The sequence below is a fragment of the Chrysemys picta genome, chromosome 2, assembly GCF_011386835.1.
Source record: "Chrysemys picta bellii isolate R12L10 chromosome 2, ASM1138683v2, whole genome shotgun sequence".
In the NCBI taxonomy this organism is placed as follows: Eukaryota; Metazoa; Chordata; order Testudines; family Emydidae; genus Chrysemys; species Chrysemys picta.
The window spans coordinates 239,550,000-239,567,104 of NC_088792.1; the positions used below are offsets into that span (position 1 = coordinate 239,550,000).

At 42.8% G+C, this 17,105-nt stretch overlaps 1 protein-coding gene across 7 annotated transcripts in view; it reads right to left on the minus strand.

Annotated features, from left to right (window-relative positions):
• Positions 1–17,105, minus strand: part of ZNF704 (zinc finger protein 704) — a 159,013-nt gene that overhangs the window by 21,504 nt on the left and 120,404 nt on the right. For all 7 annotated transcript variants that reach the window (XM_065585805.1, XM_042844719.2, XM_065585806.1 and 4 more), the window contains 2 exons: positions 14,429–14,533; positions 1,946–2,043 (listed from right to left, as the gene is read on the minus strand). In XM_065585805.1, the coding sequence (XP_065441877.1) occupies positions 1,946–2,043; positions 14,429–14,533 (203 nt within the window). The remainder of the gene's footprint in view (positions 1–1,945; positions 2,044–14,428; positions 14,534–17,105) is intronic.

Below are 17,105 nucleotides of genomic sequence, written 5' to 3' on the forward strand. Positions count from 1 at the left end.
GCAGGCCTCTAGCCCACCCAATCCTTTGTAAGGTGTGTGAGGGGAATAGGCCATCTGCCTCTTCTCCCTTCCCATTCATAATAAACTAGATTAGAAAATGCTCCTCTGGTTCCACTGATGTATCTTTAAGAGAATCCTAGAAATTAGCAACTAGAAAGACTTATTAGATCCCTTTGTCCATCTCTGCCAATCCAGGACTAGTCCCTATAATATATATAGCCCTGGAGTCAGATATACCACAGAGTGCCATGCAGTAATAGAAAATCACAACTATTACTGCAGTGCTGTCTGGAGTACAGCAGGCAAGAGGTTTGCTTATTTTAGGTTTGCAGTATAAACATTTTTCACAGCTGTAGGCAAGCCTTGGAATTATGTGATAGTTGTCCCATATGGTAGCTATTGCATTTAGGGGAAAAGCCACTAAATTCAGAAGACCAATCTACATGTTCGTACCTAGCCCTGGATTTTCCTTAGACTCTCACTATAAACAGACTGGTACAGTATTCTTTATGAAAGAAGATAGTGAATGTTGGTTTTGTTTTAATGGTAGCTCTCTGTAAGTCACTTGATATGCCAAAGCTAGCACTGTACAAGCATTTTTTGTTTGAGATCTGTGACTACAAACCCTAAAGCACAAGCTACAATGTGGAATAAGTGTCAGGGTAAGCTTAAAGTAACTGTTAAAATGGCACCTTCCTATTCAGCATATTTGCATCAGCCCTAGTGTAAGCAGGTGCAACTCTAAAATAACTGCACCATTACACAAGTGCCAGATTTGTCCCTGTGTATCTTTGAGTCATATCTGCTTATGTTACAGACAAAATGAAGTTTAATACTGTAAACACTGCAGAACACCTAGGGGAGAGTTACCTGGATTCTGCTCTGCCTCCTACATCAGCAATACGTGTGGCAGCAACATTTTGATCACTGAAAATTCACTACTGGGAATAGCATACAAACCAGTAGGAACCCTAGGTTGAGTTTGTAGCCTATGTAAATAGAAAAATAATGTTTGTCTGGTAAACAGAACAGATTTTATTTGGAAGACCTGAAAAAACAATAAGCATGGTATCTCTTTTAATGTCATTTTACATTTCTTCAGATTTATTAAGGATTAACATGAGTTTCTTATAATGTTTGAAATTTAGATCCAACGTGGGATTTTGAACGTAAGAAGCAAAAACAGTCTCATGAATTTATGTGGTGCCTGATTCAACATCCCTTGACTTCAGAGGAGGTGGATCATTTCCACAGCCAAGAGCAAAGTGCCTGGTTTCTTAGTGAAACCAAAAATATCTTGACCTAAATGATCTGTTGTAAGATACAACATTTTCCATGGTTACACGAATTAAGTAAAAATACTGCATGAATGCTGATGAGCATGAAGATATCCCTGGATCCAAGGGAATATGCAAGGCAGTGTAGTGAAGTTCAGAGATGTTCCAAACTAGAATACTGGATCCAAACACCCTTGAATTTTAGTATCAAAGGGGTAGCCGTGTTAGTCTGGATCTGTAAAAGCAGCAAAGAGTCCTGTGGCATGAGCTTTGCATCCGAAGAAGTGGGTATTCACCCACAAAAGCTGTTAGTCTATAAGGTGCCACAGGACTCTTTGCTGCTTGAATTTTAGTGAAATTCAGGTCTGACTTGGAACTTCATGGCTCAGATTCATCTGGGGTATTGCCTAATACCTTTTGAAACCTTTTCATGTCTTTTGAAACTCTCAGTGATTCAGTTCCTCCAAAACTTTTATTTTCTGTACTAATGAGAGAGAGAAAAATGTGTCTCTATTGCTGTTGTGTTCTAGTGAAAGGAAAAGCACCACACAGACAGGCAGTGCCAGTTCTGATTCTCGGCATTTGACTCTTCTGTACTCCTGCTGCCTACAGGCTCCCTCCAAATATTGAACCTACTGCTCTGTCAATAGGAGTTAATGGTCTCATACCTTAAGCCAAATGACACTCTGGGCGGTGATGAGAGAACTGTGTGGGTCTGTTGTTTTGACTCTCCAGTCCCTGCAGGACGATTATGAGTTGGTGAGACCTGGCAACACACACACAAATGCAGTTAATAAAGCATACATGTATGTACATACAATATAAACATATTAGTTGGCAACACCGCTGGCATGTCCACCACTGGCTGTTTGCTAGGAAATCCCAGTTCCTGGTGTGTGGTGAGAAAGATAGGCAAGTAAGGTGAGTATGTGATATCTGACCCTCCAAAAGTTAGGGGATCTGTTCTGAAAAGTGTCCTCATAGCTTTATCTGCATGTGATGAACTTCCTTCCCTCTTCCTGTGACCCTCCAGCAGCATGAATAGAACAAACTAGAACACAGAGCAACATGACTGTGTATGTTGGGAAATAAACTCAAAATCATCCATTTTCTTTTTCTTGTTAAGAGTCCTAAATAGTTCTCACTCTGAGATAGTGAATGGTCATGATGAATAGTTAATGACTTGTCATTTGATCCGGGAAAAGTGCGATTAACTCAGGGGTGGGGATGTAGCTTGGCTAAGATTAAAACCGAATAACCCACACTACCGTCAAAGGCTTTCACTTATTACTGTAGGGTGTGGTGTACACACCTGCATCCCTGGGGCAGCTACATAAAAGGGGGATTCCCCCTGGAGGGAGCACTGTAAGTACGACCAGAGCGCTCCCCTGGCGGTTCTACCGGGGATGTTCATTCTAGTTTATGGCTCCCTAGGATCCCTGCTGGCAGAGGCTGTCAAGGAGATGTACTGAATCATCGTCATTTCCCATGCCCTCGAAACCGCCTTAGGAGTCTTTTCCCATCTTTAGGTGGCTCTGGGCCCCTGCCAGAGCAGGGTGGTAGATGGCTTTTGCCCACGCACCCCCTTTTGAGTAAGCTTACTACAAGGGCCTGGCCATGGACAACTCAAATCAACTCAATACCGATTTTGGTAGCCCTAAACCTTTCCTGTGAACTCTGACCTCTCAGGAGGTGATTCCGCTCCTGTGTGGAGGAGATCAACACAAAAACTATCTACAAGAACCCTAGGAGGAGTTGTTAAATGTTTGCGATATCTCTGAATGCTCATTTTGGTGTACACAGAGAAATGTGTTTTTCTTAAGATGTTTCTGAAAATGGAGATTTCTGTGCCCTTGAGTTTAGATTCCAACAAATTGTTGAAGATCGTGCAAGTAACAGTCCTTTGTAAACTATCACTGCCTTTTTAAACTCTCATACCATTCATTTTGAAGAATTAGAATGGACCTGACCAGGACAAGGAAACTGCATATTCTTTGTTTCCGCCTGGCTAACTGCTTTCTAGCAATGCCATTGCTGTAAACACATAGAGAATTTGTTGAGCAGAAAGCTCTTATCTAACTGCAGGCACAGCAGAGAACAGTCTAGTGAAGGAAAACTCTGGTTTACAGTAATATAACGATTCATCATTTAATCGAATTACTTCTGGCAAGATTCTGATCTCAGTTACACTGGTGTAAATCAGGAATGGTTCCAACCAGTTAGTGGTGTGGCTGATTCTAAACACTGCACGTGGTCACATGCCGTATGGTAAATACTTGATTGGAAACTGTGCCTCTGCTAACCACGTTTGTCCTTTGTGGCGTCCTAAGCTGGCACATGGTTGCCATTCTGTAACCCATTTGTTAAACTGTTGTTGTGCCATGTGGATGGGATCCCTTAACTGTGCTTGAACACCTAGCTTGATCAGTCCATCTTCCTCCCAGCTTGCTGTGTGACAGGACATCCCAGAGTGCATTGCCCATGTCCTGCTGGTGATGGTTTGTTTGCATGTCCTGTTAAGGTACTAAAGGTAGTGGCTCAGACTTTACCAGAATGATCTGATACACACAGGCAGGCTGGAAAGTATAGATACACAATCTCGGTTGACAAATGGTTGAATATGGGCGGGGTGTGTGAATCTTACTGAACAACTGCTTCTCCCAAGTGTGGTGTGATAAATGGATCAGAGGAGATTGATTGGTTACAAAAACACTGTTTAACATGTGTGGACAAGCCCTCAGCTGAAGTCTGTAGTCTATTTTTGTGCAGTGGTTTGGGAAATTGTTGGCACCATGCTGAAATGTTCTAGTATGCTTCTATTGAATTGTAGCATACACTGAAGGCCAGATATTCTGCTGTGCCCAGATTATGCTGGGTGCAGCCATGATGCAGCTGTCAGGGAGATGATTATAGCCCCCTGCTTCTCTGTCCCAGCCTCGATGCAGTTTGGCAGTGATGCTAAACACCACCAGCTGTCTATGATCCTCTAGTTGGGGATTGCCAGAGCACTGTGTGTTCCAGCCACTTCCCCAAAATGCCCACTATGCTGGCAGCTGTAAGGAAGGAGGCATCAGAACTGGTTCCTCTCCTGTGGGGGATGCCCCCCTCCCATGAGTATTCGGAGCAGGGGACTTACAGAAAATCAGAGTGAAGATCTCTAAGTACAATTCCGAGTAGAATCAGGAGCTGAATCTGACTCTGAAATCCCATACTCACAGATCTTCTCTGGTTCCACCCTTCTGAGTCTTTTAATGGCTGCCATGATTTATGTTCTTGGCACACGGCAGAGATGCACATGTGATGCTGGCAGACCAGGTGGCCAGCTTCTGCCAACGCCCCAGGTCTCACTGAACACTGACAAACATGCAACTGGAAACCAGTCTGGCTTGCCGGTGTGTTAGTATTGTTAAAATAGATATTAGCATTATAATAATGTGTTTTAGATTTTATGAAATGCTTGTAGGATGCTGCAAGTATTAATCTCACTTATAATATCTGTATCTCATGTTATAAGGTAAAGTTTAAGTGTTTGCTCTGTAACTATAAAAGTGTTTGCTAAAACTGTGAAACCCCACAGGCAGTAGAGAAGTATTACCAAGTGTGAAATGCTAGTTTATCACAAAAGGTGTCATCTTCTCCCCAACAAAAGCAGGCCTTTCGACACCAGACAAGCCACTGTGGAACATCAGTGGCCACAAACTTTGTAAACTGCTTTTCCCCCATACCCATGAAGAGGGTGTGTGCACAAGCCCTCATCCTATCACAGCTTGAACACTGGGGGAAGGGCATAAAAAGCCCTGTCAAGGAAGAATTGTTGTCACTATGCTACTTGGAATTCAGAGGCCAATATATTAGCCAGGGATCCCCAAGCTGCTTGGCTTAGGTTAGCCCTAAAGAAACTCTAGAACTTGCATATTATAGCAGCTACTATTACCTTTTGGAAACTATCTCATTTGTGTGTCTGTTTACTGGTTTTAACCTTGTAAGTAACTCATTTATTTTTCTTACTTAATAAATCTTTAGTTCATATTATAGGGTTGGCTATGAGCGTGGTCTTTGGTTTGAGATCTGAAGTACGATTGACCTAGGGTGACTCGTCCTTTGGGACTGGGAGTAACCTGAATATTGTTGTGATTTTTGGTGTAAGTGACAATCTTTCACAAAGGCAGGCTTGGCTAAGTGGCAAGATAGACAGGAGTGCCCAACGGGACTGTCTGTGACTCCATGGTAAGGCTGTTATCATGCTTTAGGAATTCACACTTGTTACTTGGTTGGTGAAATCTAATTATTAGGGCTGTTGATTAATCGCTGTTAACTCATGCGATTAACTCAAAAAAATTGATTGTGATTAAAAAAAGTGATCACGATTAATCAGTTTTAATCGTACTGTTAAACAATAGAATATCAATTGAAATTTATTAAATATTTTTGGATTTTTTCTACATTTTCAAATATATTGATTTCAATTACAACACAGAATACAAAGTGTACAGTGCTCACTTTATATTATTTTTATTACAAATATTTGCACTGTAAAAATGATAAACGAAATAGTATTTTTCAATTCACCTCATACAAGTACTGTAGTGCAATCTCTTTGTTGTGAAAGTACAACTTACAAATGTAATATTTTTTTGGTTACATAACTGCACTCAAAAACAATATAAAACTTTAGAGACTACAAGTCCATTCAGTCCTACTTCTTGTTCAGCCAACTGCTAAGACAAACAAGTTTCTTTACATTTCTGGGAGATAATGCTGCCACTTCTTATTTACAATGTCACTTGAAAGTGAGAACAGGCATTCACATGGCACTTTTGTAACTGGCATTGCAAGGTATTTACATGCCAGATATGCTAAACATTCATATGCCCCTTCATGCTTCGGCCACCATTACAGAGGACATGCTTCCATGCTGATGACACTCGTTAAAAAAATATTGCACTAATTAAATTTGTCACTGAACTCCTTGGGTGAGAATTGTGCGTCTCCTGCTCTGTTTTACCTGCATTCTGCCTTATATTTCATGTTATAGCAGTCTCGGATGATGACACAGCACATATTGTTCATTTTAAGGACACTTCCATTGCAGATTTGACAAAATGCAAAGAAGCTACAAATGAGAGATTTCTAAAGATAACTACAGCAGTCAACCCAAAGTTTAAGAATCTGAAACAATCTGAGAGGGACGAGGTGTGGAGCATGCTTTCAGAAGTCTTAAAAGAGCAACAGCTCTGATGCAGAAACTACAGAACCCAAACCACCAAAAATGAAAATCAACCTTCTGCTGGTGGCATCTGACTCACATGATGAAAGTGAACATGCATTGGTCTGCACTGATTTGGCTCGTTATCAAGCAGAACCCATCATCAGTATGGATGCGTGTCTTCTGGAAAGGTGGTTGAAGCATGAAGGGACATATGAATCTTTAGCACATCTGGCACGTAAATATCTTGCAACGCCAGCTACAACAGTGCCATGCGAACCCCTGTTCTCATTTTCAGGTGACATTGTAAACAAGAAGCGGGCAGTATTATCTCCTGCAAATGTAAACAAACTTGTTTGTGTGAGCGATTGGCTGAACAAGAAATAGGACTGAGTGGACTTGTAGGCTCTACAGTTTTACCTTGTTTTGTTTTTGAATGCAGTTATTTTTTGTACATAATTCTACATTTGTAAGTTCAATTCCATGATAAAGAGATTCCATTACAGTACTTGTATGAGGTGAAATAAAAAATACAATTTTTGTTTTTTACAGTGCAAATATTTGTAATAAAAATATGACGTGAGCATGGTACACTTTGTATTCGGTGTTGTAATTGAAATCAATATATTTGAAAATTTAGAAAACATTCAAAAATATTTAAATAAAGCGTATTCTATTATTGTTTAACAGTGCGATTAATCACAATTAATTTTTTAATCGCTTGACAGCCCTACTAATTGTAGAACACAGCCAGTTAGGGGTTTGTCCCTAGTTTGTAACAGTCTGCCCTAAGGTTGGCATTCACACTCATAAGCTACTTTAAACAGCTGGACAGCACACTTGAGTGCATGGGGAACCCAATCCTGCATTAATAAGACTCCTGCTGCTGCATGGCCATCAAATTAGGCCCTCTGGTACCAATCTGCAAACTCCAATGTCATCCCTGCGCACTGGATTATCTGCATGACAGTTGATCTCCTTACACATGCCCATACCTTGCCTCTTTTTATTATGCATATGCCCCTTTTGAGTATGGGAACAGGTACACCATCGGTGTGAGACTTACGTATGATTCTCCATGTGGAACAGAAATAAATATCAGTTGACCTTACTTGTGCCAATGTATAGACTCCGCTCAGACCAAGCTCAAGGATTAAGGCCACAGAGTATGTAGAACTGACACAGGAGGGCCTCATCACTTACACTGATCAGTTCTCTGTTAGATGTCCCTGTGACATCCTGGCACCCCAATATTCACCACTGTCATGTAATTAGGATATGTTTTGTACAAAGTATGCCTTGTGAGGTAGCATTCTAAAAGTCTTGATCTGCTAGACAGTAATATCTCATTGGATTGTATGTGCTATCATCGTATGTGAAGTTATGAAGTTTGGCTATGTATGTGTTACTGAAACATGTTGTGAGGTTGAAAACACCCACAAGCAGCCTTTCAGGACAACAGTAAAAAGGCCAAACAATGTTAATGGCTTATTGAGGAAATGCACACAACCACAGGGATTACCCCAGGAATTGAATAGAAACCTCTCAGAAATAGCACTACACAATGGGAACTATTTAACTCAGCTCACAGCAAAAAAGCTTTCCAGCAAGTGGGAAGAAGATATAAAAAGGGGACAATGACATCATGATGGGACCTCAATCTCCCTACAACAACACACCTGGAAACATCTGAGGGCAAGGACTAAACTGGGGGAAGTGATGGTCCCAGGCTAGAGGGATTTTTAGCCTGTGTATGAAAACCAAGGCAACTTGTGCCTTAAGAATCTGCCAGCCTGTTTATCACTCAGGGTGAGAATTTGCTAGTTCATATCCTACCTATCTAGTGTGTTAAGCTCCGTTTGCGGTATTGTTTATTAAGGTAATCTGCTTTGATCTGTTTGCTATCACTTAAAATCTCTCTTTTGTGGTTAATAAACTTGTTTTTGTTTTGTCTCAAACCAGTGTGTGAAAATTACAACTTGGAGCAGAAAGCTGTTGCATATCTCTCTCCACATTGAGGGAGGGAGCTAATTTTATGAGCTTACGCTGTACAGTTCCCTATGCAGCACAAGCTGGTGCGTGCCTTCACAACTGGGAGGTGCCTTAGCTGAGTCTTCCCATGCAGAGCTGATCTCAGCATGTGTGTGAGGCTGCAGGGGGGGGGTGTGTCTCTATCTGTGTGTAGGCTGGTGATAGAGCAAACTTGGAGAGCTTGGCAACTTATCACAGCACCACAGAGTGAAAGGGAGCCCAGGCTGGTGGGTCAGGCAGGCTCAGTGGTACCCCAGTTCCAAGTGGCACCCCTGGGGGAACCTGTCACACTCCCACCCTACTTTTAAGAAGAGGATTAGGGAGAATGCAGGGTGTTGTGATGGTAAGTAGGGACGAAGGCCCAGATCCTAAACATACATAGTTGTTGCTCTGCTCAGCATGGGAGTATCTAACCCTGAAGCAGCCTGCTGCCCAATGGAATTCTCAGCCCTGAGTTAGGTGCCTAACTCTCCCATGCATTATATGGGGTGCCTTGCAACCTCGTGTGCCATTCTATACCTTGGGGGTAACTTGTAACCCCCATATTCCTCATTTATATATAATTGTGATCTTGCATATAAAGCATGCCATGAAAGATATCAGGAAAGGTTATGATCTGCTGAAAGTCACTGTTCTATCTAAATATGTATACCATCAGTGCATATGAAGTTACGAGATTGTGTTGTATGGTTGTCAGTAAAACATGCTGTAAGTTGCAAATCGGACAGATATTAGCTGCCCAGAGACAACAGCAAGGAAAGTAAGCAATGCCCAGGCGAGTATCAAACAACCATCAACAGTCATTTTCCAGCAAGGGGGTTACAATTCAATCACTCACCTGTGTAAGGATACACCAGGGGAATTGCTCAACCTTGTCTGGTGACTCAGCAATGCCCACCAGCCATGCCTGGACTTGTGTTCTCCAAGCAGATGGACTAAGGGTATAAAACAGAATACAGGGGCCCACTGCTTGGCCTTTCTCCTTCCACCATCTAAGCTGGAAGCAACAAGGACACTGAGAAGACTGAAGACTGGCTCAGGTTTCAAGGGTGAACCCTGTGTACCGTGCAATATCCAGTGGGGTGAGAAAACTGCTTAGTCTAGTTGTTGTCCAGTCTAATAGGATTGAGAGTTTAGACTGCGTGCTTATATTTTATTTTATTTTGGTAACTCTGACTTTTTGCCCACCACTTAAATTTATTGACTACAAAAGATAGATTTTATCTTTACCAGTGAATTTGCCTGAAGTGCTTGGTAAGGGTGTTTGCTCAAGTTTACAAAGACTGGTGTATATCCACTTTCCATTGATGAAGTGGTGAACCAATTAATAAATTTTCACTGCTCCTCTTGAGCAGTGCAAGACAGTATATTCCTGAGGTACAGTGGTGGGAACTGGGGGGGGGGGGGGGGGAGGGAGGGAGAATCTGGCTAGTGCCTTTCTCTGTGTGATTCATGAGTGGCTCTGGGAGCATTCATGCAATCTAGCTGGGTGTAGGGCTCCACCTGCTGTTGTGCTGAGTGATAACAACTGGAGTGGTTTGCTGCTTGTCACTAGCAAAGCATTGTGACAGACAGCCCAAGCTGGAGAGTTAAGGGGGCACAGCAGTCCCACGATCCCAGGCTGCACTCCAGGGCTCCTGTCACACCTAGAAATGACTTTCAGAAGCCACAGAGCTGCCTAAGCTAGCCAGGAGTGAAGACAGCATCTTAGGCACTGAAGTGGCTGACCTAGTGTGCCTGGCTGATGAGGCAGATGTAGGAGTGTTCCTCAGCTATGAATCCTCTCCTAGAGCTAGGCACTTAAGCCAGCTCAGACACTTAAGCAACCCATGTCCTAGCAACTGAAACCATCTCCCTCTCTCTCTCTCGCTCACATGCGATACCCCTTCCATGTTCATCCTACATTTCCCTGTGGTCCAGTGCATCTCCTGGGTGGGCACTGTTCTACCCCACCACCTATCGCTGGCCTGTCTCCAGCAGGATCTGACAGGTATTAGGTCTTGGTGTGCTCAGAGCTTGTCTACAGGACTGGTGAGACAGAGATCCCCATGACTAATTTGAGAATCCCATCTCTGGAGCTTCAGCATGTGGTAGGGTCAGAGATGCACACTAACTATGGGACAGCATTAGGGTTCAGTCGACTTTGCATATGCTGACCCGTGGTCACCTCAGCAGCACCTTTGAGAATGTCAGTGGTGCCTAAATGGTGGACTTAAGAGCCTAAAGAGCCAGACAACAGGTGCTTTGAGGAGCTGGGCTGAACTCTCTAATATTCATTAGTTAGGGCCTGGCCACAGCAATGTGTGCAAAGTCCTCTGAGGATGTGAACTGCACGATCTGCTAAACGGTAATAATTATTAGCAATAAGCCAAAGAATGATGGGCTATTTTTCACACTGCTTGGAGTGCCCTTTTTCAATGGCAGTACCTTTTGTCTCTCTCAGATGGAAAAAGAGGAAGAAAACAGCCTTCACGTGCCTCTTTAAAATATTAGTGTCCATTTCACCTAATCAGATGTTTAATGCCTATTAAGAATTATAAAACAGAGAAATGTGTCCTTGTAGTGGTGATGTGTGGTTTATTTATTTATTTTTGCGCTGAGCAGCATCTGCAAGGTTGTCAGGAGAAAGAGGGATAAAAATAGCCTATATGGGCCCCTGAATGGCCTATAATTGTGCTATCAACACTGTTACTCTAGGTCTTCACATGAGATTGTTTTAAATTATACTGTAAATCACAAGCATCTTATAATTTCCCAGAAAATTATTTGTTTCTTAAATTCTGCTGGGAACACTCTCTCTATAGCTGCAAGATCAATGTTATTGCTTGAAGTCAACTAAATACCTACATGTCTAATCCCTTCCCTTTTAGTGTCTGATTTACAATGTCGCTAATTGCATTCTTGGATTCCCAATACTACTGGCGCCAATTTCTGCTACTCCACAAAAGGAGCTAGTTTAATAATTACTCTATCAACTGTATTGTTGTGCAATCGAATTCTGAGAGTACTTTACGCATGGCATGCTCTGTCGCGGCACTCTTGTTCAAATTGCTGCCAGCATGATGGCTTTCACTGTTAGTTGTTCCTTGATGGAATTTAATAAATATTCATTGGCAAAGTGCAGTGTAATTGATTCAACCACTTTCATTTTTATCAGCTCTGCAGGAGACCACAGCCTCTGCAGAAAATCTCCAAGACTTACCAAAGGTTGAGAGTAAGAGGCTTTTGTGATTCACTTGGTGAAGGAAGGACAGGGAGGCCATATCTGTTATCACCATGTCTATTATACATTGTCAGGGGGAAAAAACCCTATGTGGCTCTCTGGATGACTAGTGTGCATTATGTGATAAACTGTGAAAATTTTGATTGTGTAATCTGAAATGAAATGCTTTGATATCTACCATAAAAATGATTGCCAGCAGATCAGAAGCCTGCTTAACATTTTTAAATAAAAATTAAAATGAGAATATGCTGTACTCTATTTATTCACTAACAGATTTTCAGCATCTTAAAATTAATGATTTTAATTTAAATTTTTGACACACACTGAATTATGTACCTGTCACCTAGTATATCTAGTTGTTTCTCTCGACCCTTATTTTATTTTATTTGGATGGGATTGGGGAAAGTTTCTTTAATTAAGCAAAAGGCCTGATTCAACAGTCCTTTCTCAGGCAAAATTTCCATTTACTTTCATAAACTTACTCACAGGGACTTGTGGTGGTATTTTATAATCCTTGTCAAAATTGATCTTGAAATCCAATACTCCACCATTAACAAATAATTTCAATACATACTAACAATATAAAGGCAAAATTTTCTCTTGTGAAATCAACAGAAGTTGCATGCATGTATCTGAGGCTAGAATCAGGACTTAAAAATACATCATTCAGATTTATTAGGCCAATTCTTTTCTTTCATTTGTACAGGATTTGCTCTGTTCTATTTACTCCTGAGGACATTCTGTCCCTAAAAATTATACGCCCAATATTTTAAAATTCTGCAAAATTCTACAAATTTTATTTGTCAATAAATAAATGCAGAGGCTCCAACATGGCAGTGGGGAGCACAGGCCACTGGCTGCACAAAGGTGGGAGATCACCCTGCAGTCCTCCCACCCCCAGGACACTGACTCACAGTGAGGCTGCACCAGACGCTAATACACCAGGAGCAGGGCAGGTAGGCTCAACCAGACAGGATCCAAGTGTGGAGGGATCCGGGTATGGGGCGAGAGGATTCTGTGCGGGACAATATGGGTGTCGGCAGCTCAGTGGAGTGATCTGGATGCACAGAGGCTTGTTGAGGGGGTTCCAGGTACAGGGGCAATGGGATTCTGCATGGGCTTCCAGAGTGTGGGGGTCTCAGCAGGGTGTCTGTGCGGAAGGAGTGGGGTTTGATGAGGGGGTCTGGGTGCAGCTAGTTGGCGATCAGTGGCGTGGGGGTCTGGATTTGGAGGCTGAGGGTGGGGATTTGAGTGCTGGGAGCTCAGTGAGGGGTGGGAGTCTGGAGACGGGGTCAGAGCAGGGGTTGAGGTTCAGTGGGGTGGGGTTTGGGTAGGGCGGGCTAGGTTCTGAATGTACTGGGTGAGGCTTGGCAGAGGTGTCTGGCTATGGGAGGTCCAGATGCACAGGGCTTGGGTGGATGGGGGAGCAGCAGCTCCCCATAGAGTGACACCGCCTCCCCACAGCTGAGGAGTGATGAGGGCAGGGAGCAGGTGAGGATGCTGAGTTTCCTGCAGCAGGGGGAGGTTTCTGGGGGTGGATCTGACACAGCCCCAGTCACTCCTTGCAAGGGAAGAGGAAGTCCTATCCTCTCCTGCCAGCAGCCCAGCCAGGACTAGCAGCTGATCCTGGCTCAGGGTAGGAGCTACTGGCTGGGGTGTCCCCAGCCCCGCAGTGATTTACTTCTCTGTGAGCTGCTGTGGGTGCCTGAAACATTGTACCTGTGCTGCTAGGGAGTGGTGTGTGACTGCTCTTGCAGCTTCCCTGTCAGAAAGTCATTTTTCTATAGGGAAGCAAAGAAATCTGCAGGGGACATGAATTCTGTTCACATATAGTGGCGCAGAATTCCCCCAGGAGTAGCTATTGGACATCAGCACCTCTGCTAGATTCTTTAAACATAAGTACCTTTCTAATATGCCTTCTAGGAGAATGATCAAATTGCTGATTTCCTCGAGTTTTATAATTAATCCTTTAGAAATATAAACCACGGACACATGCAGTGGCAAATGTAGAAGATTTTACAGACGCTGCAGCTACCCAGTTAATTCTTTTGTAATCAGATAGTTTTAAAAATATACTACAGACCCGATTCTCCAATTATATACATATTGTAAATTCGGAGTAACTGAATGTAAGTCAATGTAGTATAACACTGGGGTTTTCAAACTTCATTGTACCACGATCCCCTTCTGCCACCAAAAGTTACTACTTGATCCCAGGAGGGGGACTAAAGCCTGAGCCCGCCAGAGTCCCACAGCCCCAGGTGGGAGGGCTAAAGCCAAAGCCTGAGCCTACTGTCCTGGGCAAGGGGGCCAAAGCCAAAGTCCAAGGGCTTCAGTCCCAGGCAGGGGCCTGTAATCTGAGCCCCGCCACCCCGCGCTGAAGCCCTTGGCTTTGGCCCCTGGCAATGGGGCTCGGGCTTTGGTTTTGGCCCTGGGCGATGGGGTTTGGACTTCAGCCCCCAGCAAATCTAATGCCAGCCCTGGCAACCCCATTAAAAAGGGGTCGTGACCCACTTTGGGGTCCCGACCTATAGTTTGAGAACCGCTGGTGTAAGAGGAGAATCAGGACTTGTGGGAATGTATTTGTTTCTCTGTATCTCTGTCACATTTAATTTCAATCAGAAGAGCATTACTGGTAAGTTTTAAAACTTTCCATTGGTTAGGTACCTTCTTTGTTCATCTTCCACTTACCGGAATGCCGGTGAAGGTAACTGGAGGTGACTGCCAAGAGACGCTAAAGCTACGGCCATTGGGAGTGAACTTTGTTGACCCTGGAATGTTCACTGGAGGAGTGGCCTGTTTAAAAAGAAAATATTCCAATAAAAACAAGTGCTCCTCTTCCAAAGCATCGCAACAAGATCTTTTGCTCTCAAATCAACCAGGTTTTCAACAGCTCAAAATAATTCCACAATGGTGGCTGTGACAAGCATTCTATCCTTGTTCTCTGTGGGAATAAGCATGAATAGGGCAACAAAGAAAGAATAAGGTCTTTATACGCCATCATTATTTAATTGGGCAGAAAAAAGGCTATAGCTCTCCTGAGAAATGGCTTCTATAAGAAACCTTTAAAAGCTCAGGTCTTATATCAAACAATACTAGGTATGAACTCAGAATTTTTTTCTTTTGAAACTTTTAATTAAAGCAAAGTTACAATAAAACATTAACATACTTAATTGTACATCACTTATTCAGGACCAGATTAATATTCAAAGAAACAGGCAAAAAAGATTCTGGCTTGCTCCACTGAATACACAAAAAATTGTAACCAAATTTCTAAATACTTATCCTCTTTTTTGGCACTTTTCTCCTGTATGTACTTGGTGTGAAAACTTTTCCATTACAATACTCTGGGGGGGATTCATGTGCCCGTAGATTTTTTTTTTCCTCCACAGAAAATACATTCTGCCAGAGAGGCTCTGCAGTTACACCTTTCACCCACCAGGGGCTCCTGTTGGGCCAGTTCACTGCTCACCAGACATAGGAGCGGATAGGGAGAGAGCAGAGGCTGCGTTCCTCACAGCGCCCTGCCTGGAGGGACAGACAGAGTGGGGACACACAGATCAGAAAGGCTAGTGGGGGGGACAGACTGGAGTGGGGCTGAATGGGAGAAGGGACTGCAGGGCCACATGGGGATGGGGAGGAGGAGTGGCTGAATGGGGGTGCAGGGCCAGATGGGGACAAGAGAAGGGGACAGGGGATGGCTGAGTGGGGATGCAGGGACATGTGGGGTAGGGGGAGGAGGGACACATGGGCAGATGTTCTTGGGAGGAAGGACACATGGGCAGATGTGCTTGGGTCAGCCAGAGCCTGTATGGGGGAGGCTCCCCAAGTCCCTAACAATCCCCCCCCCACTGAACCACCTGCAAAAAACCCCCATGTTCCATACATCTCTTTTATGGAGATAATATATCTCCTAGAACTGGAAGGAACCTTGAAAGGTCATCGAGTCCAGCCCCCTACCTTCACCAAGTACTGATTTTGCCCCAGATCCCTAGGTGGCCCCCTTAAGGGCTGAACTCTAAACCCTGGGTTTAGCAGGCCAATGCTCAAACCACTGAGCTATCCCTCTCCACCCACACCCAACCACTCCCAGGCTCCTTCCTAGCAATTACTTCCTTCTCTCTCAGCTCCTCCATTACCCCTGACTCCCCGAAGCCTTTGCATTGCTTCTGAGGGGTGCGGGAAATAAGTTTCTGTATTGTAGTTTAAATGAATTATTACTCAAAGTTCTATGTTAATATGCCTAGTAAGGAATCTATTTGTCAAAAAACATTTCCTGAATCTTTTTTTTGTTGTCTGTATTGTTACAGACATATTTGTTGACAGGTATTTTGAAATAAATTATTAACATAATTGAAACTGGCATGACTATATTGTGTTATTTTGACAAATAAAATATGCAGAATTTTAAAATATTGTGCACAGAATTTTTAATTTTGTGGCACAGAAGTCCCCTGGGAGTAATTACAAAGATAATCCATATTTTACTATACCACAATTGCATAGCAGGAGAAGTCACACTTTTATGTGCAATACAAAGTCATGCTGCTAACAAAACAAAAACAAAAACAAAAAAAGGAAATTACTCTGCCATTCTGTTTACAACTGGAGCATTAAATAAGCATGTCTGGGGATCTTTAGGAAGCTGGAATTCTGTCATAAAATCAATTTCTTTAAGAATTTCCTCCCAAAACTGTCTAATTCCTCAACACAACTACCAGATGTGCAAGTATGTTCCCCCTTCCCCACCATATAAATAAAGTTCTAAAAACCAGCATCTGGTCAATTCAAACAAAAACTTTAACTAGAATGATTAAAAGCCCAGTAATGAGCAAACCCAAATATAGTACTTTAAACTAATGTTACTGTCTGATTGAAACTACTAAAGAGTGAAAGGAGAGAAATTTCAGCTACCAAAATGGTTAATGATCAACAATATGAGGTAGCTATTCTGCAATTATAAGATAAACGTGCTGAAAAACGGCTTTCCCTGTTTAAAACAGTGGGCTGAAATCATTCTCAGCACATAAGGACACTTATTGAAAAAATAAAGCTAAATCAAGATTTTGAAAAACACTATTGTCCTCTCAGCTCACTCATTTTCCTTCCATCTAGGTTTTATAATGGGCTCATCACATTTATGATGAGCATCTTTCTGTTGAGCTGCCTCGTCCTCTATGGGCTGTTGGAACCTGGCTAAAAAGTGCGCTCTGTTGAATTGGGGTTTCCTTCAACACATCATCTTAACTCCTTTCTTATTGGATACAGTCAATATTTCACAATTTGTTCCTCTCTGCTTAACAGGGTGAATGAGTAGCTGCCTTTAGGACTGGCTTTCTATGCCTCTTGTGAATCAACCTTTATCATC